At 48.3% G+C, this 27,557-nt stretch overlaps 2 protein-coding genes across 16 annotated transcripts in view; one reads left to right on the top strand and one right to left on the bottom strand.

Annotated features, from left to right (window-relative positions):
- Positions 1-27,557, top strand: part of RABEP1 (rabaptin, RAB GTPase binding effector protein 1) — a 265,953-nt gene that overhangs the window by 14,426 nt on the left and 223,970 nt on the right. For 3 of the 7 annotated variants that reach the window (XM_021067731.1, XM_021067732.1, XM_021067730.1), the window contains exon 2: positions 9,676-9,771. In XM_021067731.1, the coding sequence (XP_020923390.1) occupies positions 9,676-9,771 (96 nt within the window). Of the gene's footprint in view, positions 1-4,017; positions 7,313-9,259; positions 9,382-9,675; positions 9,772-27,557 lie in introns of those variants that run through there. The other 4 variants (XM_021067741.1, XM_021067740.1, XM_021067733.1 and 1 more) reach the window with 3 other exon arrangements.
- Positions 15,911-21,731, bottom strand: ZNF232 (zinc finger protein 232). Of its 9 annotated transcripts, none has more exons than XM_021066110.1 (4): positions 21,010-21,731; positions 19,455-19,940; positions 19,165-19,291; positions 15,911-16,713 (listed from the first exon to the last, which is right to left on the bottom strand). In XM_021066110.1, exons 1-4 carry the CDS (start codon positions 21,364-21,366, stop codon positions 15,944-15,946), a joined length of 1,740 nt encoding a protein of 579 aa, XP_020921769.1. In that variant the 5' UTR covers positions 21,367-21,731; the 3' UTR covers positions 15,911-15,943.

Below are 27,557 nucleotides of genomic sequence, written 5' to 3'. Positions count from 1 at the left end.
TAGGCTGGCAGCTGCAGCTCTGATTTGACCCTTAACCTGGGAACGTCTGTATGCCGTGGCTGTGCACCCTCCCACCCAAATACACATCCCTTGGCCTACCCGTGGAGATCTCTGACTCTGAGAGGTCTGAGATGGGACCTGGAAGTTAGTATTTTTAAAGATTTTCCAGTTGACTCTTATGCATCTAACCTAAGTCCAGAGCAAGAATCATCATTTAAGGATTGTTTATTAAAAGAAAATTTTTTTTTCCTGCTATGATTGCAAGTCTGCTAAGCAATTTTTAGGGTTCTGTGTGCCTTCTCCTGTAGGCAGTTTGGCTCTTTTGATGTTTTATTTCTAGTGTTTAATTAATAGGTGGATATTTGGTTTATACATTATTATTTTGAGAATGAGGACTTCTGAGTCTGTTCTCCTCAGGTGCATTAGAAAAAAAACAAATCCAAGTCTGCAGAGTTGAAGACCCTGTTCTGAACTATGGGGACCCAGTGGATGCTTGTCATCTCCCAGACCAGGGACCAAGAGTTGGTCAGCCTCCTTCTCAGATGGTGCATCTGTCTTATCACTTTCCAGAAACAACTAACTTCAGACTTAGAAAAATGAGGATGAGAGAAACATGCATATAGGAAATGATGCTTGAAAATTTGAATTTGGGCTATGAGTAGTGAAGTATTTCCGTATGAGTTTGAGGGCTGATGTGTGGCCAGGCCTCTGGCAAAATTAACCAAATGGAAGGTGGCTTTGATTTGTATATGAGAAAGTGGCTATAAAACAATATTTAGCAAGTGGCCTTCATATTGTATGACTAATGGAATGCCAAGTAAAAGGATAGGGAGTTCCTATTGTGGCTCAGGGGTAATGAACCCAACTGGTATCCATGAGGACATGGGTTTGATCCCTGGCCTCACTCAGTGGATTAAGGATCCGGCATTGCTGTGAGTTACAGTGTAGATTGCAGACACAGCTTGGATCCGGCATTGCTGTGGCTATGGCGTAGGCTGGCAACTGCAGCTCTGATTCAGCCCTTAGCCTGGGAACTTCCATATGCCATGGGTGTAGCCATAAGAATACAAAAAAAAAAAAAAAAAAGAGAGAGAGAGAGAGAATAATCAGAGGGGCTGATTTAATTGGGGAGGACTTTCTGGATTAGAATTTTGAACCAGGTCTTGAAGTTGGGGATCGATAGATACATACTTAACTTCTATGTCTTGCATCTTGTTTTACTGTGGACCAGTGATTTTGTCATATGGTGTGGGACAGGTATAGGTTCTATGAATGCCAACTTTGTATGGAATTAGATGATGGAAAAGAAGTTAGGATAGGAGAGATGAGGGTGAAGAGGAAAGGCCAGAGAGGGGTCAGAAGCTGATAGGGACTGAAATGCCAGCTTGTGGAACTTGGCTAAGATTAGACAAATTTACTTAAGACAGTGCTTCCCAACTCACATTCTCTACAGTGAACCCCTGGAGCTATATAGGTACACATTATCTATAATTTTCAAAAATTTCAACAGAAAGGAGAAATCCGATTTTGGGGTGTCTACTCTTATTCCACAGGAAAATTAGAGAAGGCCCTGAATGGGGGAAATTTGAAGATTCCAGGTCATTTTGAGGAGTAGCACAAAGAACTAAACGGCCACTAGTGTGCCTCTACCCAAAATGCTGATCTGACCATGAGCTGTGTTACTCCGTGGCTTAAAAGCTCTTCCATGACTCTGCATTGTAAGAAGGCAGTCCCATGGCTGCCCACGCCCGCTTGAGAATCCTCTTCCACAGTTAACACTCCTCAGCCTTGCTGTGCTGCCCAGGCGCACTGCCCTCAGCCAAGGGCCTCTTCAACGTCAGCTCCAGGTTGCCTACTCCCCGATCAGAAGCCAGGCTCATTCCCACAGCATTGGGACTGTACTTCTCTAAGGGGGCAGTGAAATCCCTGAGGCCATCGTACCAATTAAGAGCAAGTTTGGCTTCATAAATTAAAAAAACAAAACAAAACCATAATGGCTTAAGCAAGGAGAAAGCTTATTTCTTTCTTAGGTAATAGAAGTCCAGAGGCAGGCCTTGCGGGCTGGTATGGCAGCTCCAGAGAGTCATCAGGGACCCAGATTCTTTCCTGTTCTGGTCCCATTGTAGGGTATATTGGTGTCCTCACGGTCCAAGATGGCACTCTAGCTGTCACCTCGCGCCCCAGGCACAGCACAGAAAGAGGGTGAAGAAGTGTATCCCCTCACCCCAGGGAGATTTCCCAGAAGGCCCTCCTGCTCTCACATGCATTTTACTGTCTCATTGGCCAGAAGTTGCCTCATTGGCCCAATGTAGCTGCAAAGAAGGCTGAGAATGTGTTTCTTCAGGTAGACTTATTGCTACAAAAATAAATTCATTACTGTTGCTGAAGAGGTGAGGAAGAATGGAAATTAGGATAGAGAGCTAAACATCTTTATCACAGCCTTTTAGAACTTTTTTTTAAAAGTGTAGGCTCTAAGGAGTTCCTGTTGTGGTTCAGTGGGTTACGAACTTGACTAGTATCTGTGAGGATGTGGGTTTGATTCCTGGCCTTGCTTAGTGGTTAAAGTATCTGGCGTGGCTGTGAGCTGTGGAGTAGGTTGCAGATGCGGCTTGGATCTGGCATTGCCGTGGCTGTGGCATAGGCTGACAGCTACAGCTTTGATTTGACCCCTGGTCGGGGAACTTGCATATGCTGCAGGTGTGGCCCTAAAAAGAAAAAATAAAAAAGTATAGGCTTTAAGATTGAAAAAAATGCTGAGAAAATTGTATAAAGGGACCAATCGTTAGTATGTAAAAATCAACAGCATTGCACTCTCTCTCTTTCTACACACACACGTTGGAGAATTTAAGAAAAACTCACTAAAAGAGAAGACATACAGAGACATGATGAGGGTATAGCTCAGTGTTAGAGCATTTGACTGCAGAGACATGGTGGATATAAAAACATCCGGGTAAATTTGGAAATTTTCCAAAATTATACTAAATTTTATTTGGAAAAATATGTGAATAGACAGGAAATATTTGAAAAAGACTAATGAGAGAAAATTATCTCTTAACATATTAAAAAAATTTAAAGCTATAGTAGGTTGAGCAGTTTGGTGTTAGAGAGGGAATAGCTCAATAAAACCGAATGAGTTAGGACATTGACCCAGATATATATGGAATTTTAGACTGTGGTATAGGAGGCATTTCAAATTAATAGGGAAAATTAGGTATTGATACAATTTAATAATCATCCGGAGAAAATGAAGCTGTAACGTTCATCCAGATGTAAGGGAGCCCGGGGTGGTTACTTCTGTGCCAGCGTAGCTAAGTCACGTTAACCTTTGGAATGGGTAATACATAGTCCCCTGTTCTGTAGAGCTGGCGACCGCCGCAGGACGGGGCTAAAGACGGTTCTTCTTGGAGTTCCTCTGTGGCTCAGAGGGTTAAGGACCTGGCGTTGTCCCTGCTGAGGCTTGGGTTGCTGCTGAGGTTTGGGTTCGATCCCTGGCCCGGGAACTTCTGCATGCTGTGGGCTTAGCTAAAAAGGAAAAAACAAACAAGAATAAACAGACATACAGAAAAAGATAGTTTGTCTTGCTCCTCATTTCTGGTTACTTCCTGTATAAACCGAAAGTTATTAGTCATTTTTGCCCCTTCTTTTCCAAATACCATCTGTCAGTATGGTCACCATTCTCCTTCAGTGTCTTCCTTACGGACCTCAGGTTCTGTCTCAACTCGCTGTTAATATTATGGAACTTTTACCAGCATTGTCTTCCCATCCATTTCCTGTTTCTCTCCTTAAATCCCTTCCTCTGATGATGTCTCTCACTCTTCAGTCAGCGTCTGCTCTTTGCTGAGCGTGTCCACCATGGTCCTGCATCTTTTTCTTCTCTTCAGCAGCATCCTCTAATCTCACCAGCTACTAGGAGTGTTTTGAGTGCTGTCAGGACCCTGTCAAGCTCCATACTCCCGAGCATGAGCTTCGTTTAGCTGTGATTCAGCCACTTCACAGACTTCCCCTCTCTCATTTCAGATTGTCAGATGGGGACTGAGACCAAGGAGGTAATTCCCAAGGAAGAAATTTCTGAAGAATCTGAGCCACGTGGGGCAATTTTAGACACATTTCCAAAGGTGGTTTTCCAGGGTCACAAGTTTGGAGCAGCGTGTGAAGAAGCCACATTGGAGGGGCCTTCCAGAGCACCCGCAGAAGAGGCTATGGAGCAGGTGGCTCCTGAGGAGAGGCACTTGGCCTCAGGGTTGATCATCTTTAAGAAGTCACCCTCAAGCGAGGAAGACCAGGAGGATGATGAGGGCGAGCAAGCGTGCAGCCTCAGCCCAAGCCCAGCTCTACCGCAGGGAGACGCGGCCGCAGAGGCAGCTGGCACATTGGCTGCTTCTGGCCAAAACTTCATGCAGCATTTAGGACCTAACAAAACGCATAGAAGTTCTGGGGGAGAAAAGCCTCATTCGTGTAAAGAATGTGGGAAAGCTTTTAATCAGAACTCACATCTCATTCAACATATGCGAGTTCACAGTGGAGAGAAACCCTTTGAATGCAAAGAATGTGGAAAAACATTCGGAACTAACTCAAGCCTTCGAAGGCATCTGAGAATTCATGCTGGAGAGAAACCCTTTGCTTGTAATGAGTGCGGAAAGGCCTTCATTCAGAGCTCACACCTCATCCACCATCATAGAATTCACACTGGAGAGAGACCTTACAAATGTGAGGAATGCGGTAAGGCCTTCAGTCAGAATTCGGCCCTCATTCTGCATCAGCGGATCCACACTGGGGAGAAACCGTATGAGTGCAACGAATGTGGGAAGACCTTCAGGGTCAGCTCACAGCTTATTCAGCATCAGCGCATCCACACCGAAGAAAGATACCATGAATGCAATGAGTGCGGCAAAGCCTTCAAGCATAGCTCAGGCCTCATTAGACACCAGAAGATTCACACTGGAGAAAAACCCTATCTCTGTAATGAATGTGGGAAAGGCTTTGGCCAGAGCTCTGAGCTCATCCGGCATCAAAGAACTCATACAGGAGACAAACCATATGAATGCAACGAATGCGGGAAAACGTTTGGCCAGAACTCAGAGATTATTAGGCATATTAGAATTCATACTGGTGAGAAGCCCTACGTGTGTAAGGAATGCGGAAAGGCCTTTAGGGGCAACTCCGAACTTCTTAGACACGAGCGAATTCACACGGGAGAGAAACCCTACGAATGCTTCGAGTGTGGAAAGGCTTTTAGGCGGACCTCGCACCTTATTGTCCACCAGCGAATTCATACGGGAGAGAAACCTCATCAGTGCAATGAATGTGCCAGAACCTTTTGGGATAACTCTGAGCTGCTTCTCCACCAGAAAATTCACATTGGAGAGAAACCTTATGAATGTAAGGCGTGTGAGAAGACATTCAGCCAGCATTCCCAGCTGATCATACACCAGAGAATTCACACCGGAGAGAAGCCTTACGAGTGCCAGGAATGTCAGAAGACCTTTAGCCGGAGCTCTCACCTCCTCCGACATCAGAGTGTTCACTGTGTGGAATGATGTGCAGACCAGGAAAGCGGAAGTCAGACTTCTCGTTCTTAATCTGCACCCCAGGTTCTTAGATCCAATGACTGGACAGAACCTCCTCTGCCCTTTTACTGATTTTTATTCAACCAGTTGGTCGAAAAGGATGAGGCACTTTTAGGAACCATTCAGGACGTTTCCGTGTACTGAGCTAAGTCATAAGAGCTCTTTCAGGCCTTCATTCTCCTCTGTCCCTTTTTCCTTCTCTTCTTCCCCCCTCCCCTCGCGGATCACGTAATATTCGGGCTCTGTACCAGCCGCCCAGCCCAAACGGTTGCTGTTTAGGAAAAATGGAGTGTGCTTGTACTACCTCCTAAGAAAGACAGAGTCGACTCCTTGACTATTATCCCCTGAAACATTAAAATCATGGCCTCGAAGATACCCCTCGCTCTTGTCCACTATTTAGCACTGAAATAATTTATTAAGTTTTATTAGCTGAAAAACCTGCCAGACATGCCCTTAGGAGATGGCAGCATGCATGAAGAAGCAGGAAGCTGGGGTCATCTCACATCTGCTAGGCTTCCCCCTCATCTGAAGAGGGTGCCTTGATGAAGGAAACTGACAGGTAATTTACAGGCTGGTAAGCCAAGGCCTCCAGAATCCAGAGGGGCTGACTAGCAAGGCTGGGGGAGAAACAAGGGGGCCCGACGACTCCGCCTGGGCAGCAGCCCTTCTGGCTCTCTCCAAGCTATTCGCCACTTCAGGGCCGCTCAGACTAACTGCTCCCAAGAACACTGCTGCATTTGCTTTTGGCCCCAGCTCCTGCTGCTGCTGACAGATCCTGTGTCAGGAAGTAGCAAAGAGGATTGCGTAGCTCCATTGTGACCAGGCACCTGCCCACAGTGATGACTGGCCAGGACCCTGCCATGACAAAGCACTTAAGCTCTGATGACGTGGGCACCCCTGCCGGGGGCCCTGGCTGATAGGCCAGGATGCGACAGCCTCTTCTCATTTGGCCCTGGATCTTGGAATTCTCTTTCTTTAACCCCTCTCCATGAGTTTTCTGTGTTCTCCTATGGTTTTTTTTTTTTTTTTCTTTAAGGAAACACACTCTCAAATTTTTACTTGTCACAGTTTCTGAGGCAGTGGGTGCTGGGTGGGGATCGCATTGGTGGGGATCCAGTAGGCTTGGGGTCTGGTCTTACAACTAGATCTAATGAGGCCTTCAGCTGCTGGTCCCTAATGTTCTTATCTGTAAAATGAGGGCAGTTGAACTGAACAATCAAGTATCAACCAGCCCAAATGATTCCTTCTTTTTTAAAAAATTTACGTATCAGTGTTCTATTCTTTAATCTCTTTATTCTGCTACTACTAATTACTAGTATTTATTGAATTTTTACCTGTGCCAGTCACAGTGCCAGACTCTTTATGTTTTACTTTCATATCCTCTCTATAATGTGGGTACTCTCTTTAAATAAAAAAAAAAAAAACTACATTGAGCTATCATTTATACGCCCTAAAATTCGTCTATTTTAAGTGTTCAGTTGAATGCTTTTTAGTTAATTTACAGAGCCACACAGCCATCAGGGATGTGGGTAGTTGTCCCCAGTTTGAAAGGTGAGGGGCAGGGGAGGTGTCAGGTAACTTGCCTGCAGTCACACAGCTGGTTGGTGCCTGACCAACAGCAGTGCTCCTGACTGCTGGGCTGTGCTGGGGACGGGTGTGTGTGTTACTGCCTTATTGGAAATCCTTTGACGTTTTCTTTCTGTTATGAATTACTACCTGAATTTGAATAGAATGGATTTAAATCATGTCCTTCGTCACAAGTAGGTTTATTCTGTACCCCGATATTTGTCCCCCCAGGTTCATGCCTAAGGGCTGTACAAATAAAACAGTTGATTACACAGTTTCCACATCCTTCTAGGTACCTCTGCCTCTAGTAGTCAGACTTTAGCAGAAGTTCTTTAACTTACCTCTTTCCGTAGAGTGATTACAAGTTCAGTGTGCTCTCATTCCTTTGTTCACTGTGCAAGCTCAAGTGGAATTACAGCCAAACATACCTTTCTCACATGAAACCTGAATGTCACCTATCGCCTGCCAATTCCTGGGTTTGAATGTTTTATTTGCATACTCATCCCTTGCCAGCCCATGATGGGGAGCTCGCCTTCCAGCAAGGATGCTTCCCCTCACACAAGCATATCCCTGAGTCATGTGGACTTTCCTGAAGACGCTGGTGTATAACAGGTGGAGAAGGGGGTTCATATCCTAGCAGGCATTTTGTTCTCAGAAGTCCCTTCTTGGCCAAACAGCCACTGAAGAGTTGTCTCTTCGTCTTCCCTTCTCAGGGCTGTCACCTTGGCTCTTTTTTTTTTTTTTGCCAGATACTCAGTCCACCCTCCTCCACCCCCCAGCTCCATTGCCTACTGAAACCCACTGCTCAGCAAAAGGCCTTTCAGTTAACAAACCACTCATTGGAACACTAGAAGGCAATTTAGTGATCAGCTTTTGTTGTGCCTGATCATATTCTTAGGGGAGGGAAGTCTCATCTCACATTGTAAGAACAATCTTCCACCCTACACGAGTGCTTTCTCAAGAGGAGTTCTGATGAGTGAAGTTACCTTCCACCTTGTCACATACACAACACACACATCCTGTAACCTCCTTCCCTGCCCTTGCCCACCCCACCCGCTATCTCAGGAAGATGACTTTTCCTTGTTTGCTCCTCCCCCTAAATTTACTTGGGAGCCAGAATCAAACCATTTTATAGTTATGACTGGTAGTCATAATTTTGTACAAGTGGAATTCTATCAAGGAGAGAAAAGAGGTGAGTTTTCTTAATTTTAGACCTGGTAAAAACACCAGGCCTCACAATCTCCAAGACCTAGCACGATACCCAGCAATACTCTTCAGAATTTTTGCAGCAATGTTCATGTACATTTTCATCCTCCCTAGTTAAACGGTTTTATTGGTGTACTAACACTTCAGGTAAATAAAGATTTCTTTGTAATTTTACTGATTTGATGCCTTTCTAATGTTTATATTCCAAAGTACAGTTGCATTGTGGTCTTACTATGACTTTGTGTGCCAGTTTCCTGCCATCTCCATTTCCCCGTTAGCTTGTACCCCAACATGCACTTGTTAGCTTCTCGTTTTGCATAAGCTGTTCACTCTGTCGATCTGCTTTGCTTGGTGAGATCCTTTATCTTTCATAACAGGGCAAGTGTTACGTTTATCTAGCTTTTCATGATTAACAATGTAAGAGTCTGGATCTTCGTTGGATTGGTTTTTTTTTTTTTATCACCTTATTGCAGAGATTTCTGAGCTGGTGTTTATTATTGCTGTCTAAGGTTTTTGTTTTTTTTCATGTTCTTCTAAGTGACTCCTGGTCCAAGGCAGGTTCCTAAGGTTGTTAGGTCTGGGATCTTCTTTGAAACTCAGGAAAGCTCTGCCTAGAAAAATGTGCATGCAGCCGATGGGGGAGGGAAAAAGAAAAAGAAAAACTCACGTGAACCTAAATTCAGGGAGTTCACGGGCCATGTGAACCCCATCCTTGGACCCCATCACCTCTCCCTCATCACAACTCTCACTTTGGGAAAGAAGCGATGCCAAGACTACCCGCCTGAGTAAACCCCTGAAAATGGACGAGAGCCAGAGCCTCAGTAAAATCCAGTGGGAGGCGGGGCGTTGGGGTGGGGGTGGGGGGCGATTCTGGTGAGGGCGAGGGCCTCAATAACACGGGTCCCTGCGCATTCATCCACCACTTGCTGAGCGCCGGCGACTCAAAGGGACTTGTGCGAGGCACGGGGCTGAGCGCTACGAGGCTGGTGGGGACTTGGGCTATCGAGTAGCTGTCGGCGCTGCGGAGTAGGAAGCAGAGTAGGTGAGAAGGCTTCGGTTCTCCCACGAAGCGGGGTGGCTGCATCCTCCGCGAGAGCTGGGAAGGATGCACGGAAGGGAAGGAGGACGGCCGGCTGGGAGCTGGGGAGCAGCGGCCGACCGGGCAGGCGCAGCCCTCTCCACGAGCCCCAGGACCCCAGCTCACCCTCTCCACTCCCTGCCACGTCTTTGTCTCCAGCCCCGGGCGTCGCACCGGGACTCGGCTGCGACTCCCATCACTCCTGCGGTGCCGCCGACGAGAACGCTGGTGTTGACTGACTTGTACCACGCTTTGCAGGCAGTGTTTTCACCGGGGGACCCAACTTTGCCCGCGCCGCCGAATCTCCAAGAAGTCGCCGAAAGCGCTTGGCTGCCACTGCCTCGGGGACAAGAGGTAGGAGCCGCACCGAGCCGGGCGCCGGGCCTTGACCTTGCGGCCGCTCTCGGAAGCCGGGAGCCCCGAGTGTGTGCGCGAGCCGGCGGGCGGGGGGCCCGGGGTGGGGCGCCGCGCTGCTTGGTCGAGGCCCCCGGGGGCCTTCCTGCCAGGGCCCAGGCGGGGCCGAGGGCTGAGGTCGGAGCGGCCCTGGGGTGGGCTCTTCGCCTTGAGCGCGCGGCCGGCGGGTCCAGTGTCAAGTCCTGGGGTCGGGACCGGGGCCGGTGTCTCTCAGGCCGCCGCTATCTGTCGTTTCTGAGGACATTCTACGTCCCCGGGTGGGACCTAGTCCGCCGGTCCTAGATGTCTATGGAGGATTTGCCGCGGCCCAGGCTGTTTCGGACTTCAACCAGGCCTATTACGATCATTATCTAACAACGAATCATTATAATTTAACTTAGTGGCAGTGGGAAGAGACAGACGCAAGGTCCAGAAGGCAGGTGTAGCTTCAGAAGGAAGGAAGAAGCCCTGTCCTCCCAGGCTGGCAGAGGGACTAAGAAGATAGGTGTGGAGCATGAGCTCGGGGTCGGCAGAGTTGATCAGCCTTCTGCTAAGGGGGCCGCTGTGGGTTGAAGTGGGCAGAGGTCTGGGTCACAGATGACCCAAAATATCATCAGGAAAGGAGAGAAATGCTTCTGTGTCCTCGATCAGCTGGTGGTGCCCTCCTCCTCTGGGCTGGACTGTGGTGGGGACGGAGAGGAGCTTAAAGGCACAGCAAAACAACGTTCCCTCACTCTTGTTGGCCTTTCGCCGCGGTGTACCTTCTGTCCGGAACTCTCTCCCCTTCTGTCCTCTCTCCCCCTCGTCCTTGGTCCTTGCTCATCCTCGGTATCCGTATCATGCCTGCAGCACTGTGCTCCGATGCACACTCTCTCCCGTGTGCTCCCATAGCAGCTTGGGGGGGGGATTCGCACCCCAACATAGGCAACTCCCTGTCTACCTGTTTCCCCCCCCCCTCGGTTGTAAACCTCTTCCTGGTAAGGCACTCGGGATGCGATGAATCGATACCTAAATAAACGGATGCTTTGATGCATGACAGACAAAAGAGCAGGACAGGCAGAGACCTGTGGCTTCTCTAAGAATTCATGACTTGCAAAAAAAAAAAAAGAATTAATGACTTAAAAATCCAGGCAATTTTCACTCCCCCCACATCTCTTTACTCTGTTTATTTATTTGGTGCTTCTAATTTTCAGAGGTTGAGATCCCTGGGAAGCAGACTTTGAAAGGGTGCAGGCGCGGGAAGTGTGCTGGGGAATGCTCTTGGGAGCGCCTGTGAGAGAAAAGGGGCCACGGGCTGGGCCGAGAGAGAAGTTAAATGGTGATGCAGCTGCCGCCAAAGCCTTCATCAACCTGAGGGAAGTTTGGGAGGACCTTTCAGAGAAGTCTCCCGTCGAGAAGGGTGGCCAGGTCTCTGAAGCTCTCTCCTTTTCTCCAACCCTCAAGCCCAAGCCCCATGGATTGGATGTGGGCTGCTCCTGGGAGGGCTTAGAAACTCAGGTGAGGCAGCTTTAGCCTAGGGCAGTTCCTGGTGAGGGACAGCTGTCAGCAGACAGCACTTGTGCCTGCTGTGAAGGGGAATGGGGGGGGCACACTTTGGCATCCACCACAGTCACTAACTGACACGTCTCTTTCTCTTCTCACTGCTTTTTTATGGATTGGGGATATCAAGGTGCATAAGAAGTGTTTATCACATTTTTTTCCCCTTCTCTGCTTAACTTACTCCCTGGCTGGTTTTTTAGATTCTGGAATATCCACACATAACTCAGGACACTGTTGCCCTTCAACAATTTCATACCACTAATATAAGATAATTTCTATTAAGAATCTACCTGTTCTTGTCCCTGGGCAAAGCGTTATCACATTTAATCCCCACCATCACCACTCATGGACCGGTACCATTATTCCCCCCCTTTTCACAGAGGAGAAAGCTGAGACTAGGAGAGATCAAATGATTTACTCGAGGCTGAGTTGTGTCCCCCCACAAAATTCATGCTGAAGTCCCCACCTCTAGCACCTCAGAATGACTGCGTTTGGCGATGGCATCTGAAAAGAGGTAATGAAGTTAAAGATGAAGTTATTAGGGTGCTCCCTAACCCAACATGACTGGTGCCCCCGTCGTAGGAAATCAGGCCACAGATGGGCAGAGAGGGAAGACCAGTGAAGACACAGGGCGACAGTGGACATCTGCAAGCCAAGGAGAGAGGCCTCAGAAGAACCCACCCTATCGACACTTTGATCTTGGACTTCTAGCTTCCAGAATCTTAAGAAAATAAACTTCTATTGTTTAAACCACCCAGTCCATCCACTTTGTTAGGGCAGCCCTAGTGGACTCCCACACACAGGCGTCAGTGAGTACTGAGCTTCGGGATCTGTATCCGCTTCCTGCCTCCAGACAGCACACCCCCCCTCCCCAGCCCCTGCATTGTTGAACTGGCCATTGCTGCTGAGACAGGTTCTCCCAACTACAGCGCAGCACGTGGTGCTGGCAAGGAGGGGGCGGTGCCATCATCCTGCTCAATACACATCTGCTGACCAGGACAGAAAATGCGCTAACCCTTCAAGATGCTCCCGGAGAGAAGTGCTGCACTCTCCCTCCACTGACCGCTCCCGCCCCCAGGCCAGGAGCAACGTCTGAGGGGCCTGCCCTGCTCAGTGGCCACACCCCAGAAGACCAGGGTGCAAGGGTAAGCTGGCAGCAGGAAGATGGGCCAAGGAGAGCCTCCTGCTCTATCAGATGCTCAAACTCCTTGCCTTGGCCTGCAAGTCCCTGCAGCAGCAGCTTCCTGAATAGTCCACATCTTCATTCCTGCCGGGGCTCTCTTGCTTGTGCCTCTCTCCGCTTCCAAGATTTTCCTGGTGGAGCCAAAGAAAGAGATAACACAGACAAGAACTCCCCTGAAACTGTAAGCTCCTGTAAATGAAACTGTTCTAACTGCAATTATTCCATGACCTTGGTTTCACTATATTAGAAGCCACTGCTCGTGGTCCAGGAATTGCAGTTTGCAAAAGCATAACCTGTTCTCTTTCTGTGGGTATAAAAGTACTTGCTCACACGTGCACCTTGCATTTCCTTCTGATGGGAGAGCTTTCCCTAGATGTGCATGGAATAAACAAGCAGCTCTGGACCTGGTAGGCAGGGGACACTCTTTGGTCTATTTCTTACCAACCCCCGTGGTCTCTGCCCTCAAGTACCTAAGTACCCACTTCTCCAGACCACGTCACCAGTACCCAGTACTGTATCTGCTCTGAAATCTCTATCAAAAGGGTTAACATGGCTTCCTCAGGTTGCCTGTCCGCTTCCCAAGAACAGGAAACGTCTGTTTCTTCCTCTGTCTGCTCCTGTGGACAAAAGACCACATAGCAGGTACAAGTTCTTTTCTCTATTCAGCTGCCCATTTGGGAGAACTTCCTGCTGTCAGTGAATTCCAGAATGCACCTGTGAGCCGGGCATGCACACACAGAAAGAACAGATAATGATTGGCCAAGCATGGCACCTTTAACTCCTGGGAACCCCTCCTGGATAAGGAACTAGTTCCTGTAACACCATCAGACTAAGTGTACAGAACCTCTGTTGTTGGAATAGCTTCTTTTGTACTAACAAAGTCAAAAGAGATGCCTTCGGGTCAACGTTTTGCCTACAAAATATTTTTTCTGGCTTCAGCTTTTCTTAGAGTGACAAATACGTGGGGGGGGGGCGGGCGGGGGGGGTAGCTACAGCCAGAATGAAGGCTATTTCTGGAGTAGCCCACCAAGGCCCAAGCTCTAATCTGTACCCTGACCCCTCGTCCCATCCCAGCTCCTGCTCTGCTCTCTTTCTGAGACAGGACTCTTCTTCCCCTGTCCATTGGTAGAACATTCCTGGGGGTGGAGCAGGGCTCATCGTCCTCCCCAATTTGTTCCTCCTTCTCCACGGTGCTAACTGGGCCAACTGCCATCCTGCCGGAGGTGTTTGCCAGCTTCCCTGGTTGCTCGATGTGGCTGTGTAACTGAATCCTCACCAAAAGACTGGGGCACCTTCTGTGACAGCTGCTGAAAAGGAAACTGTCCTTGAGACCGTTCCTTCACTCTTGCTGGCAGCTGGAACAGGAATACGGTGATGATCCAGCTTTAGCCCTGCAAGTACATCCTAGGCCAGGGGACGGAGTGAGGTGGGTCCCTGAAGTAGCGGGTGAAACTAAACTGAGCTGACCCTTAGACCAGGACGTGGCAAACTTTGCGTAAGGGGCCCGAAGTAAGTGTTTCAGGCTTTGTGGGCCACATGCATTTTACATTTAAAAGACTGTTAAGGAGTTCCCGTTGTGGCTCAGTGGTTAATGAATCTGACTAGGAACCACGAGGTTTTGGGTTTGATCCCTGGCCTTGCTCAGTGGGTTAAGGATCTGGCGTTGCCGTGAGTTGTGGTGTAGGTTGCAGACATGGCTCCGATCCCGCTTTGCTGTGGCTCTGGCGTAGGCTGGTGGCTACAGCTCTGATTTGACCCCTAACCTGGGAACCTCCATATGCCATGGAAACGGCCCTAAAAATGGCAAAAAAAGACAAAACAAACAAACAAACAAAAAACCCTGTTAAAACCATTCTTAGCTGTGGAGTATAAAAAAACAGGCACGGCTGGCCTTGGATTTGGCCTGTGGGCTTAGTTTGCTGATCACCTGCTCGTGTTTGGACATCTGTGTGAGAGAGAAAGAAAACGCGTATGTGAGACTCAGGAAACGCCTCTCCCAGAGAGGTGACATTTAAGTGGGGATCTAGAAAAAGTAAAGGCTGACTTCCGTCCTATCTGGGAGGAGTGGGGGGTTAGGGAGCAGAGAATGAGGACAGAGGTCCTGAGGGGGAAGGAGCTTGTACCACGGCGGCCTGTTCGCAGGGAACTGCCTCCTGACGCCAAGCCGGTACGTCTGCCCTGCTCTCTGCCACCAAGCTGGGCCCGTCCTCCTCTCCCCTCTGCCAGCTGGCACAGTGTCAGGCTTTGCCAGTAAAGGACACCAGAGGGACAAGGCAAGGAGGAAGGGGCCTCTCCTGGTTCTGGCAGTTTTCCCTTTTTGTTCTTATGGTTTGGCACCCGTCCTCTGCTGAGTTCACGGGCACCTCGACCAGGGGCTTCCTGCTCTGGCCTGCAGCGCCTTGAACTTCACCAGCCAGTGTCATGTTGGTCAATATTTAACAAGTTGTTTTTTTAAAAAAAGCCCTGCTTTGTAGTGTTCACTGACTTTCATGGCGTGAACACTCTCCCCATTGCCAGTTTCAGCACAGGCTGGTGAAAAGGTGTGTACACGTGGCTGGTGCAAACCTGTACGGACCAGTAGCCATGCCTGTCCGTGCGTCTTGGGCCCCGTGTGTGTGTGGGGGGGGCGGCGGGGGGAGTGGGGGAGCGTGTCTCCTAAGTTTGCTTCTTCCTTGGGTACTTTTCCTCAGCCCGTGGGAAAGCTGCTTCCCATGCGGCTATTCCCCTATCATTTACGACCTCTGAATCTCCTTTGACAGGTCATCCTTTTGCTAGTTAGCATGTCTTTATATTAAACTTTCCCTGTTCAAATAACTAGTGTGGTTTCTGTCTCATGCCCCAAGAGGCAGATCAGTACGGGGCTGAGGAAGGACCAGGAGCAAAGATCCATTCATAATAATACTAACATAGGAGTTCCCGTCGTGGCGCAGTGGTTAACGAATCCGACTAGGAACCGTGAGGTTGCAGGTTCGGTCCCTGCCCCTGCTCAGTGGGTTAACGATCCGGCGTTGCCGTGAGCTGTGGTGTAGGTTGCAGATGCGGCTCGGATCCCGCGTTGCTGTGGCTCTGGCGTAGGCCGGTGGCTACAGCTCCAATTCGACCCCTAGCCTGGGAACCTCCATATGCCGCGGGAGCGGCCCAAAGAAATAGCAAAAAGACAAAAAAAAAAAAAAAAAAAAAAATACTAACATAGAGCGGCCACTGCCTGCGCGGCTGCCCTGTGCCAGGCCCGGAACCCTGCCGAAGTTGGCATCTTGGCCGTTACTCACAGCCAAAGGCGTGCTGGTTGGCACATGCATCTCAAACAGAGGGAGTGATGACCTGCACGTGGGACTAGATAAAGAGTTTTTCCTAAATCAAGAAAGACACAGGAAAAATCTTAAGGTGCCTAAACGTTTATGGACTCTAGTCCTAAAACTGATTAGACAAAAGCCCAGTTCTGTCTGGAGGCTTTCTCCCCTGGGTCCCCGCGAAGGGCTCTTTCCCAGCATGAACTCTCTGATGCCTCACAAGCTCTGAACTCCACCTGTAGGCCTTCCCACATTCTCTGCATAGGAAAGGCTTCTCTCCGCTGTGGATTCGCAGGTGCTGACTTAGATAGGAGCTCTGACTGAAGGCCTTCCCACACTCATTACACTCGAAGGGCTTCTCCCCCGAATGAATCCTCTGATGCTGAACGAGGTGAGCGCTCCACCTGAAGGCCTTCCCACATTCACGACATTCGTAGGGCTTCTCTCCTGTGTGAATTCTCTGATGCTGAATGAGGTTTGAGCTCTGGTTGAAGGTTTTCCCACAGTCACTGCATTTATAGGGTTTCTCTCCGGAATGAATTCTCTGGTGGATTATAAGGTGTGAGTTGTAAATGAAGGCTTTACCACATTCAAGGCATTCGTGATCTTTCTTCCCTGGGGGAGGTGTCTTATGGGTGACGACCATCTGCCCGAAGCTCTTCCCCCGGGCGGGGGGCCGCCGCGGTCTCTCCCCTCTGAGATTTCTCTGCTGCTCCTCGAAAGGGGCCTCAGCTTCCGAGGCACCTTCAAACGTAGAGGTGCTGGAGGTGAGTTTTTCCCTGAGCACCTGTGCTTCCACCTCAGCAATGGGCGGCTGTGGCAATGACCCTTTGTCCTCGGGCTCTGCATCATCTTCTGCAATAACTGATTGAAAATGTAAATATACCTGTTCTGGATATATGGAGAAATGACACTTAGATTAGGATTTATGGCATGAAAATAAAAGCTTAAAAATATTCAATCTAAACATGACAAAAGTCGGAAGGCTATTTGTTTAAATATGAACAATGGCTGTCTCTTGGTGATGGGGCTGTACAGTGGAAAAGTTTGCTTCCTTTTTTCTTCCCTCCTGCCACTTATCTGTTTTTTCTAATAGTTCCTTATTGGAACATTACAAAATTGTCATTTGAAATTTCAGGAGTTCCTGTCATGGCTCAGTGGTTAACGACTCCGACTAGGAACCATGGGGTTGAGGGTTTGATCCCTGGCCTCGCTCAGTGGGGTAAGGATCTGGTGTTGCTGTGAGCTGTGGTGTAGGTTGCAGATGTGGCTTGGATCCTGCATTGCTGTGGCTCTGGTGTAGGCTGGCAGCTACAGCTCCGTTTAGACCCAGAGCCTGGGAATCTCCATATGCCGCAGGAAGCAGCCCTAGAAAAGGCAAAAAGACCAAAAAAAAAAAAAAAAAAAAAAAAGGAAAAAGAAAAGAAAAGAAATTTCAAGGCATGGCCTTCTTTTTAGGATTTACTCTTTAAAAATATAGGAAAAAATAGTATCATCAAGAAACTGTGGAGTGATCCACCAACATCGTGCAGGAAAAGGAAAATGAGAAAGCGCGGCAGTGAGGGAAAAGGCACAAGGGCTCCTAAGGCACCTTCTCCTCCTGACTCTGAAACCTTCACCTCTTCCCAGTCATTCCATGTCCTGCAAATCTGTAGCCACAGAAAAGGGTCCCTAAGCAGCTGGCTCTTTTATTTGAGGGATGACTGCCTGTCCTGGGCCTCCTGCCTGCCCTGTGCTCTCTGCCTTTCACTTTGACCTGCTCCTTAAAAGAGGAAGAAAAAAGTGCTTTGACTTTTCTTTCTTTTTTTTTTTTTTGCCTTTTCTAGGGCCACTCCCGTGGCATATGGAGGTTCCCAGGCTAGGGGTCGAGTCGGAGCCATAGCCACCAGCCTACACCAGAGCCACAGCAACACCAGATCTGAGCCAAGTCTGTGACCCTCACCACAGCTCACGGCAACACCGGATCCTTAACCCACTGAGCAAGGCCAGGGATCGAACCCACAACCTCATGGTTCCTAGTTGGATTTTTTAACCACTGCGCCACGACAGAAACACCCAGTGCTTTGCCTTTTCGTTCCTAAAACACCTATGATGCTTTTTGTGTGTTTTTTTTTTTTAATAATGATTTTTATTTTTTCTATTATAGCTGGTTTACAGTGTCCTGTCAATTTTCTGCTATCCAACAAGGTGACCCAGTTACACATACATGCATACATTCTTTTTTCTCACATTATCATGCTCCATCACAAGTGGCTATAGTTGCCTTTTGTGTTTTAACTGTAACACTATCTATAGTCTAAAGAAGACAAAGAGCAATTGCTGTAAGATAACTCAAGACTTTAAAAAATACATTTTTTCCCCAGGTTGAATGCTTGTGGTTAAAGAAATCTGAAATATGCTCGCTTAAAAAAACATCAAACAATAGTTAGCTTTGAAGAGAGACGTAGAAAACAAAAATAAAGGAGGCAGGCAAAAGTCTGCATGAAAGGCAAGGAAGTGCTGGGAAGTAAAAAGATACTTTTGAAACAAACTCTAAGATTAATCTCCAGTTCAAGTTTTTCCCATTTTGCTGCTAATAGGAATTTGAATTTTCAGATGCTTCTGTCTGGTGGTGGTGGTGGTGTTGTGGTGCCAAACCAAGTATTGAATAGAATCTTCTCGATTAGGAACATATTTCATGTCACATATCCAATGGTTCATGAGGTTACGGCGCCCAGCAAGGACAAAGTGAGGACAGTGTGTGGTCCTGAGGCTCTCAGTCTAGAGTCGCCTCAGGGCTAGAGGAGAGGATGCTGATGAGGATGGATGCAGGCTGGGGAGGAAGTTTTTGTGGCAAATCTGAAGGGTAGAAGTACAGACATAAGAGAGTCTGAAGAGGTCTTTCCGATGGGGGAGTAGATGGTGGATAAAGGTGATGACAGGCTGCGTCTCACTCAGGACTCTTTTACAGCCTGAAAAGTATGGTTGGGGAGCCATGAGAAAGTTAAAAGAGAAAAAGATTTCCAGGGCAGAGGTATCATGGACTAGGGGTCCGGGGCCGTGGAGATGATGAGGCAGGAAGTGAACCAACTATTTCCTGGAACTGTTTTAGGGCTCTCTAAAGCCAGGAGATGCTGGTGAGGCTTTACAGGCAGATATTACAGAAATTTAATCCTTAGAGCTTCCTTATAAGGCAGGTTCTCTCATTATTCCCAGTTTTGTGGGTAATGAAACAGGCTAAGGCTCTCTCTCACCTGAGAGGTAAGAACAGTAAGGCCAGGATGAGCTCAGCCAACTTTTGAGCACCTATCCTGTGCCCTTTGACACACACACGCCCCCTCCCCACAGAGTCCTGCTCCTCACCACTCTCTGGGAAAGGCCGGGTGTCCCGAGGCTGGAGCTGGATGCCTGCTTTCTCCTGGGCTGCTCCGAGAGGGGCCTTCTCCTCCCTCGGCTCTTGCTGTGCAGGTCCACGTGCAGGGCCTGGGACCTGGAGGTGATCAGGCACCACTCGGTTTCTGTGGGACCAAAGCTTCCAAGGAGACTTCAGGGAGCCTCCTCAGAGTCAGCACAGGGGAAGGAAGAGGAGCTAGAGTCTCCTTCAGGGCTTGAGGGTAGAAAAGACAGACAGAAACGCACATTAACTGCTCTACCTGGCCTGCGAGAGGCTTGAACTTGGCAAGTCCCCCTCCTGCTGCCCCTCTGTCCAGCCTGCAGGTCATTGAGCTGGCTCCCACAACGGACTGTGTTCCCCTTCCCACCTGTGGTCCTGGTTCATCATGTCCCTTCTCTAAATCCTCCAGCACTGTCACAGCCTCCTCTGCACTCTGAGGGTGATGTCCCCGCACCCGGGACTGAAGCTCCTCGGGCAGGATGGTCAGGAATTGCTCCAGCACCAGGAACTCCAGGATCTGCTCCTTGGTGTGCCTCTCAGGCCTCAGCCACTCGCAGCAGAGTGCCCTTAGTCGGCGCAGGGCCTCTCGGGGACCAGGAGCCTCCTGGTAGCAGAGCTGCCTGAAGCGCTGGCGGAAGATCTCCTGGCTGGGAGAGTAGTTCCCACGTAGCCCGGTCTCACGCTTCCAGGCCTGTTTCTCTTCCCTTGTCTCCATCATCATAATCTTCTCTTGATCCCCTGTACCCTGAAGGGCCAGCATTTTAGCTGCTGTTAGTGATGCAGCCGTGTTGGCCTGGACTGGCTCTGGAGAAGGCCCATACCAGCGGGAGTCTTTCAGGGGCACCACTGTAACATAAGCACAGATCATCCTTTTCCCCCCACGTGATAAGTGCACACTCAGCATCTACCAGGAGCCGAACACCCTTCAATCCTTTCTTTTCCATCCCACCCCAGGTTCCCATTCCAGGAAGAGTCACTATCTTTGAGAAATTTACACTCTGGTAGACAGAAATGTAGAGTTTCCTATGCTAGATCATACAACTCGATAACTGCTATAGCAGGAAAAACAGCAGGGGAAAAGGAAGTGTTCCAGGGTCCCATGGAAAGAAACAAGTTTGAAGCAAAATCCAAGTTTCCAAAAGCTCAGAGCAGAGCAGCTTTCAGAGCAAGGTGACTTTCAGAGGCCCTGGAGAGGCCGCCTCCTCCCAGAAGGCCCCCTCACTCTTTCTCAAATTTCCATGGCGGCCACACAACAAAAGAAAAATTTAAATTTCCTCCAAGGCAATCGCCCAGGATCTATAGCAGGGGTCCGTTACAGGGCTGCTATAGACAAGACTTAGTCTCGGGTAACCTGTCCAGCATCAGGAAAATCTAAGGAAAAGAAGTGGGACGCACCTAGAGGCAATTAATGGCACACAGAGCCCGCTGGCCGAGGACAAAGGAGGCGCCGAAGAAGACGAGCGCAGAAGCCTGTATCCCAGGGTGATGCCCCGCCGGCGCCACCTCCAGCTGAACTGCGCACGGCCCTGGGCAGAGGCCCACTCTTGGGGAGCTTGGGGAGGAGGCTGTTCTCCAGGCCGGTTACAATTCCCCACGCTTCCCTTTGCCCTGGGATCCGGAGAAGAGGTAAGGGGGGCCGGGCCAGCCCCATCCCCACGGGGCGGGACCCCGGGGGACCCAGACCCCTCTCCGCGCAAACGCGCGCAGTCGGGTCTCCGCTCCTCGCAGGGCTGCCGGAGGGTGTGCTCACTGCGGAAACCGCCGCTGCCTTCTGGGATCCCTACGGCAGCGCGCGCCGGGGAGCAAGGACTCACCTCGCTGGACCCGGAGCTTCCCTCCGGCCGTTTCTGCGCCCCGCGCTGCCCACCCTCCCTCAAGGACAGGTGTGCGCCTGCGCAACCGGGGCCGCGGCCTCCCCCTCCGCGCCGAGCCCGCCCCGCGCCGGCTTCCCGCGGCACCACCGGCCCGGTGTGGCCCAGGCCGGGGCCGCAGGGGGCGAGGCGAGCGCTCCACGACGCACAGCGATTCGGCCGCCCAGCGCGCCGGGAGGCCTCTAGGAATCGCGGTTTTGGGGCAGGTGGCGCCGGACTTGGCGGGTCTCGCTTCTCTGTTCGGTTGTACATCCAGGGGCTGTTCAAGGCGATGGAAAGGGCAGGGAAATTCGAGCCCATACGTGGCCTCTCTGCAGCATTTGCTCTTCTGTGTTTGGTTGTCCAGTTACATCTTCCCAGACCTGATTAGAAGGTCGCAGCCGAGGAAGAAGTTACCCCCAAGGAGCGTATAGTCCTAACCACTGACCTATTCGTGTCCGGTAGTAAATAAAAAGCAATTCGTAGGGAGGAGAGAAAAGAAATCTAAGGTTTTAGTTTATTGGGGCAGGGGACAAAGGACTTGTGGAGAGAGGAAATCACTGCTGTCTTCTTTCCCATTCATAACAGAGAAACACGCATCTGATTATGAGTTCTCGAGAAGGTAAGGTAACCATTATGAGAATGGAAAAGTACAATAGAGCGTCCAAATTAACAAGAGAAAAAAACAGAATGCACCAGAACGTGAGCAAACCAGTAAAAATCAGAACGAAAAGAATCCTGCTGCTTCAAAAGAGGAAATCAAATGCAAAGTTACCAACTGTCTAGAAGGCAATAAAACGAACACTTCATGGTAAAATCCGTTGGACCTAGCAACAAACATACTTGAAAATATCTAACCCTAACTACCTCTCTTGTTAATCAAAGCAGGTATTAAACAACTTAAAATCAACTTGAAGACCTTAAAAGCATCGTAAAATAAACCCAGAGAAGCAAGGAAGAGTGAATCAGAAAAGAGAAAAACTGTAATTAATGACATGGAAAAATTAAAAATAGTAGAAGGGGGAGTTCCAGTCATGGTGCAGTGGAAACGAATCTGACTAGGAACCATGAGGTTTTGGGTTTCATCCCTGGCCTCACTCAGTGGGTTAAGGATCCGGTGTTGCCGTGAACTGCAGTGTAGGTCGAAGACAGGCTCGGATCTGGCATTGCTGCCGCTGTGGTGTAGGCCAGCAGCTACAGCTCCAATTAGACCCCTAGCCTGGGAACCTCCATATGCCCCCCTCCATATGGCCCTAAAAAGACAAAAGACAAAAAAAAAAAAAAAAAAAAAAGAAAAAAGAAAAGAAAAAAGTAGAAGGGATAAATTCAAATGCTGATTCTTTTGAAAAGAGCAATAAAATAGATAAACTTGTGTAGAGCCTGATTTTAAAAAAAGAAAAATTAATAAGAATGGGAATGAGAAATAACACATAACCACAGAATCAAAAGAGATGAAAAGAGGAGTTCCCTTGTGGTGCAGCAGGTTAAGGATCAAGCATTGTCACTGCAGCGGCTGGGGTTGCTGCTGTGGCATGGGTTCCATCGATCCCTGGTCCTGGGAACTTCCATATGCTGAAGGGGCGATCCCCCCAAAAAAATGGATTCCATTAGAGTCAACTTTAGGGTAGCATATTGGAAAACCTAGATGAAATGGGTGCTCTTCTAGCAAAATATGAATTACCAAAATTGTGTGCACCAGCTAAATGTGTATATAGAAAAAGAAAACCTGGAGTTCTTGCTGTGGCACAGTGGGATCATTGGCAAATCTGCAGCTCCAGGTTGCAGGTTGGATTCCCACCAGCACGGTGGGTTAAGGATCCGGTGTAGGCTGCAACTGCAGCTGGGATCCGATCCCTGGCCCAGAACTCCATATGCCTCTGGGTGGCCAAAAAAGAAAAAAAAAATTAAAAAACTAAAAAAACCCTGACTCAGGGTGGAAGATCTCAAGAACGTGCTAGCACTACAGAACAATTACATTTAGGTATAATGTGAAGCACTACTTTCTGGCAAACAACATTTCAAATGGGAATAATTAAAATATTGAACTAGAAGCCAGCCACCAAGTTTAATTTGAAATAAGTGATACTTTTTTTTTTTTTGATAGCATATGGAAATTCCTAGGCCAGGGGCTGAATTGGAGCCATACCTTCGACCAATGACAAAGCTGTGGCAATATCAGATCCTTTATTTTAACCCACTGCACCAGGCGGGGATGGAACCTGTGCCTCTGCAATGACCTCAGCTGCTGCAGTCCAATTCTTAACCCATTGGGCTGTGGTGGGAATTCAAAAATTCACATATTTTAACGTGAGTTTGTATATGTTTGTGTGTAAAATGATAAAAACGGCTTTTCAATGGAGTTCCCTGGTGGTCTAGCAGTTACGGATCCCGAGTTGTCACTGCTGTGGCTCAGGTTCAGTCCTGGCCCTGGAACTTCCACTTGCTGTGGGCTTGCCCCCCGCCCCCCAAAAAAGCAATGTTTCAAGAAAATCAAGTAGTGGTGTATTCGATGGATTAAAAAGGTGCACAATTCCGAGGCAACCAGAAGAGCAATGGAAAACCAGGACTCAGAGAAACCTTAGTCACTTTCACTCTCAGGATCTCAAGGTGCTGCCACGTCTGATCTGAGATTTTTTTTTTTTTTTTTTTTTTGTCTTTTTGCCTTTTCTAGGGCCACTCCCATGGCATATGGAGGTTCCCAGGCTAGGGGTCCAATCGGAGCTGTAGCCACCGGCCTACACCAGAGCCACAGCAATGTGGGATCCGAGCCGCGTCTGTGACCTACACCACAGCTCACGGCAACGCCGGATCCTTAACCCACTGAGGGAAGCCAGGGATCAAACCCGCAACCTTATGGTTCCTAGTTGGATTCGTTAACCACTGAGCCGCCACGGGAACTCCTGATCCGAGATTCTTTATGCTCAGAGGAAAAAGCACCTGAGAGGACAGTCCTTGATCACACATCTAAAAATTGCCACAGATACCCTTCAGAGGTAATCAGAATTAAATCATTTTACCCAAGATTCTAATAAAACTCAGAGACAGAGAAACCAGACTTGTCCCCAGCTGTTCAAGGCCCTTTCACCACAGGTTTAACTTATGCCCAACCGCAGAACGCATGGCCATAGTGTCACACGATTGTCCAAAATTTTAGGTCTTATGATCTCAACAACTTCAAAGGTAGGGAAAAAGTTCCTCTAAGTCTTTATTTCCTTATAGATTCAGAAGTTGAAAGGAGAAATGATTTGCACTCTAGCTGCAGCCAAGGGACATCAACATATTTACCTGCTCTATTTTCAACATCCTCAGCTGCTACCTTCAGACCCATCCTGCATTAGGAAAGAAATGGTTTGGAAGAAAGGAGCTGGGTGGAAAGTAGATTTAGTAACCAGTGTCGCTGGTATGCTTGGTAAAACTAGATTTGATGGTGTGTTGAGAGGGGGACCTCGGTGGGTTGAGGAACAGAGTTAAGAATTGGAGAAAACGAGGAGTTCCTGCTGTGGCACAGTGGGTTAAGAATTCGACCACAGCGGCTTGGGTTGCCACAAAGGGGTTCGATCCCTGGCCTGGCACAGTGGGTTAAAAGGATATGGCATTGCTACAGCTGTGGTGTCGGTCGCAGGTGTGGCTCAGATGCAGTCCTTGGCTGGTAACTTCCATATGCCTCGGGTGCAGCCATAAAAAAGCAAAAACAAAAAAAGAATTAGAGACAATGAGTGCGACAATTCTTTAGGTAAAAAAATTGGCCACGAAGGGGGATGCTAGAGAAAACAAATGGGATCTAGAGAGGTGGGGTTCAACTTTTTTAGGATAGAAGACACTTGAATATATTTTTACGTATTGGGTAAGGGGCAGCAGAGAAGACAGTTGAAGATCCAGCAGAGAGGAGTTCCCTCTGTGGCACAGTGGGTTGATCATCCAATTTGTCTCTGTGCTTGTTTGATCCCTGGCCTGGCACAGTGTGTTGCAGGAACTTCCATGTGGCTGAAAAGGGAAAAAAAGAAAAGAAAACCCTAACAGGAAGGCGATGGGATAGTGGGATGGAGTGAGATCCCAGAGGAAGTGGGATAAGAAGCACAGGCAGAAAGATGATGCCTAAATATGAGACAGGGCAGTTCTGTTGGGAAGGAAGAGAAGGTGGAGGTGGATATAGTGTCCGAGAAATGTGTGAGGGAAGAGGATGGGAGCAGAAAGTTGAAAGTGTTTCTGTACGAAGGTCTCCACTTTCTCTGTGAAGAGATCACCTATTAAAAAGGGGCGGTAGGAGGAATTCCCTTTGTGGCTCAGTGGTTAATGAACCCGACTAGGATCCATGAGGACTTGGGTTCAATCCCTAACCTCCCTTAGTGGCTTAAGGATCTGGCATTGCTGCATGAGCTGTGGTGTAGGTCGGAGATGCAGCTCGGATCCCACGTGGTGTAGGCTGGCAGCTATAGCTCCGATTAGACCCCTAGCCTGGGAACCTCCATGTGCCGCGGGTGCGGCCCTAGAAAAGACAAAAAAAAAAAAAAAAAAAAAAGACTGCAAGGATTAAACCAGACCACAGTGGCTTGGCTCCTTTGAAGTAGTTCAGGTGGTCCAGAGGACCTTTCTAACTCATTAAAATTTGATGTGGAAAAGTTAAGACTTCCTCATTCTCTCTGATTATTACCATCTCAAAACCAGTTAAGCCGCCTACAGGCCACTATCACATGACAGTGATAGTCCTCTCACTATCATATTTGCAGGGTACTTTTTTAATTTTGCTTTTTAGGGTCACGCCCTTGGCATATGGAAATTCCCAGGCTAGGGGCTGAATCAGAGCTACAGCTGCTGGCCTACCCCAGAGCCACAGCAAGTTGGGATCCCAGCTGCATCTGCGACCTACACCACAGCTCACAGCAATGCCAGATCCCCTGTGGGGTACTTATGTATTTGATCTCTCTCAATGCTTTCATACAAAAACTTAATCCTAACCTCTCCAAGAAAAATCTTAATTCAGCTCTCCAGTGCTATAGTAACATTTCTCAGATTAACTGCTAGACTTATTGTTCCAAGATGTAGCATCCTACAGAGGGACCAATACTGCATGATTCCATTTATATGAAGTTTCTAAAACAGTCAAACGCATAGAAGCAGAGAGTATGATGGTGGTTGCCAAGGCTGGGGGGAGGCAGAATTAGGGAGACGTCTTCAACAGGTATAGTTTCAGTTATGGAAGATGGATAAGTTCCAGAGATCTGCTGTGTAACACTGTGCCTATAGCTAACAAGACTGTATCATGCACTTGGAAGTTTGTTAGGAGGGTAAATCCCATGTTAAGTATTCTTACCACCAAAAAAAAAAAAAAAAAGGAAAGGAAAGAATTATAGCTCCCTTGAAATTTGTATATATCCCCCCAACCCCCTCCCCAGTCCTTGCCTTTCACTTCCACTAAGCCAAGCCACCCGCCCCCAACCCCTGACCTCAAGAAGGAAATGTAGAATCATAATCTTCCAGAAGGTTTCAAAGTGCCTTAGGTAGTCACTGTCCACGGAGCTATTGATAAAAAAACAGCCATCATTTGCTGTCTACTATGTGCCTAGAACTCTGCTTAACCACATTGTCTCATGTAATCTTCATGATAACCCAAGGGAGGTAGCATTATTTTGATTTTACAGAAGAGGGAACCAAGGCTCCAAAATGTAAAAAAAAAAAAAAAAAAAGTTTGCTTAAGATTACATAGATTAGGAGTTCATGTTGTGGCTCAGTGGTTAACAAATCCGACTAGGAGCCATGAGGCTGCAGGTTCGATCCCTGGCCTCGCTCAGTGGGTTAAGGATCTGGCATTGCCATGAGCTGTGGTGTAGGTTGCAGATGCGGCTCGGATCCCACGTTGCTGTGGCTCTGGCGTAGGCCGGTGGCTACAGCTCCGATTCGACCCCTAGCCTGGGAACCTCCATATGCCGCGGGAGTGGCCCGAGAAAAGGCAAAAAGACAAAAAAAAAAAAAAAAGATTACATAGATTAAAAGTGACAGAACCTAGATTTCGGTATGTCAGACCTCAAAGTGTCATTGTTCTTTAAGATCCTACAGAAGAGATGTCATCACAACTTCTCTTACATCAACTGTCTTATCACTAGTCCTTTCCTTTTCCTAATAAAATTAGCTCCCTCTTTATCTGATTATACTAAGCGTAGAAGATCAAGTCAAACGCCTAATCTATATATTGACATTTATTCTAATGAGAAAACTTCAAGGCCATTTTCAGACTTTTGGATTAGACTCTGTGGCAGGAAGAACCATCCATTCTGGAGTTCAGGATATCATACCCATCTTATATTCCCTTGGTACGGTTCACATTATGGATCAAAAGATGAAAAAAGTTACTAAATTCCTGGTGCTGCTGAAGAAGATACACAAGGATACCCTTTTATGACGATGCAGGTGCTTTATAAGCAAGTTCCTCCATTTGAAAGGTGTCCCTATGGTGTGGACTCTGAGATAAAAGCAGGGGTGGAAGAGTAATTAAAGGCTCACCCGGTCAGTTGCCG

This window comes from Sus scrofa, chromosome 12 (genome assembly GCF_000003025.6).
Source record: "Sus scrofa isolate TJ Tabasco breed Duroc chromosome 12, Sscrofa11.1, whole genome shotgun sequence".
NCBI classification, from domain to species: Eukaryota; Metazoa; Chordata; class Mammalia; order Artiodactyla; family Suidae; genus Sus; species Sus scrofa.
Note: the sequence above shows the minus strand (reverse complement) of the source record. Positions and strands in the feature narration are given on the sequence as shown.

Bases quoted from the DNA above. Each gene is read 5' to 3' on its own strand.
- ZNF232 (XM_021066110.1), bottom strand. From the start codon at position 21,366: ATGGGCTCGAATTTCCCTGCCCTTTCCATCGCCTTGAACAGCCCCTGG. The intron at 19,941-21,009 runs GTGAGTCCTTGC...CTGGCCCTTCAG, and splicing joins GAAGCTCCGGGTCCAGCGAG to GGTACAGGGGATCAAGAGAA. The intron at 19,292-19,454 runs GTAGAGCAGTTA...GATCACCTCCAG, and splicing joins TCAAGCCTCTCGCAGGCCAG to GTCCCAGGCCCTGCACGTGG.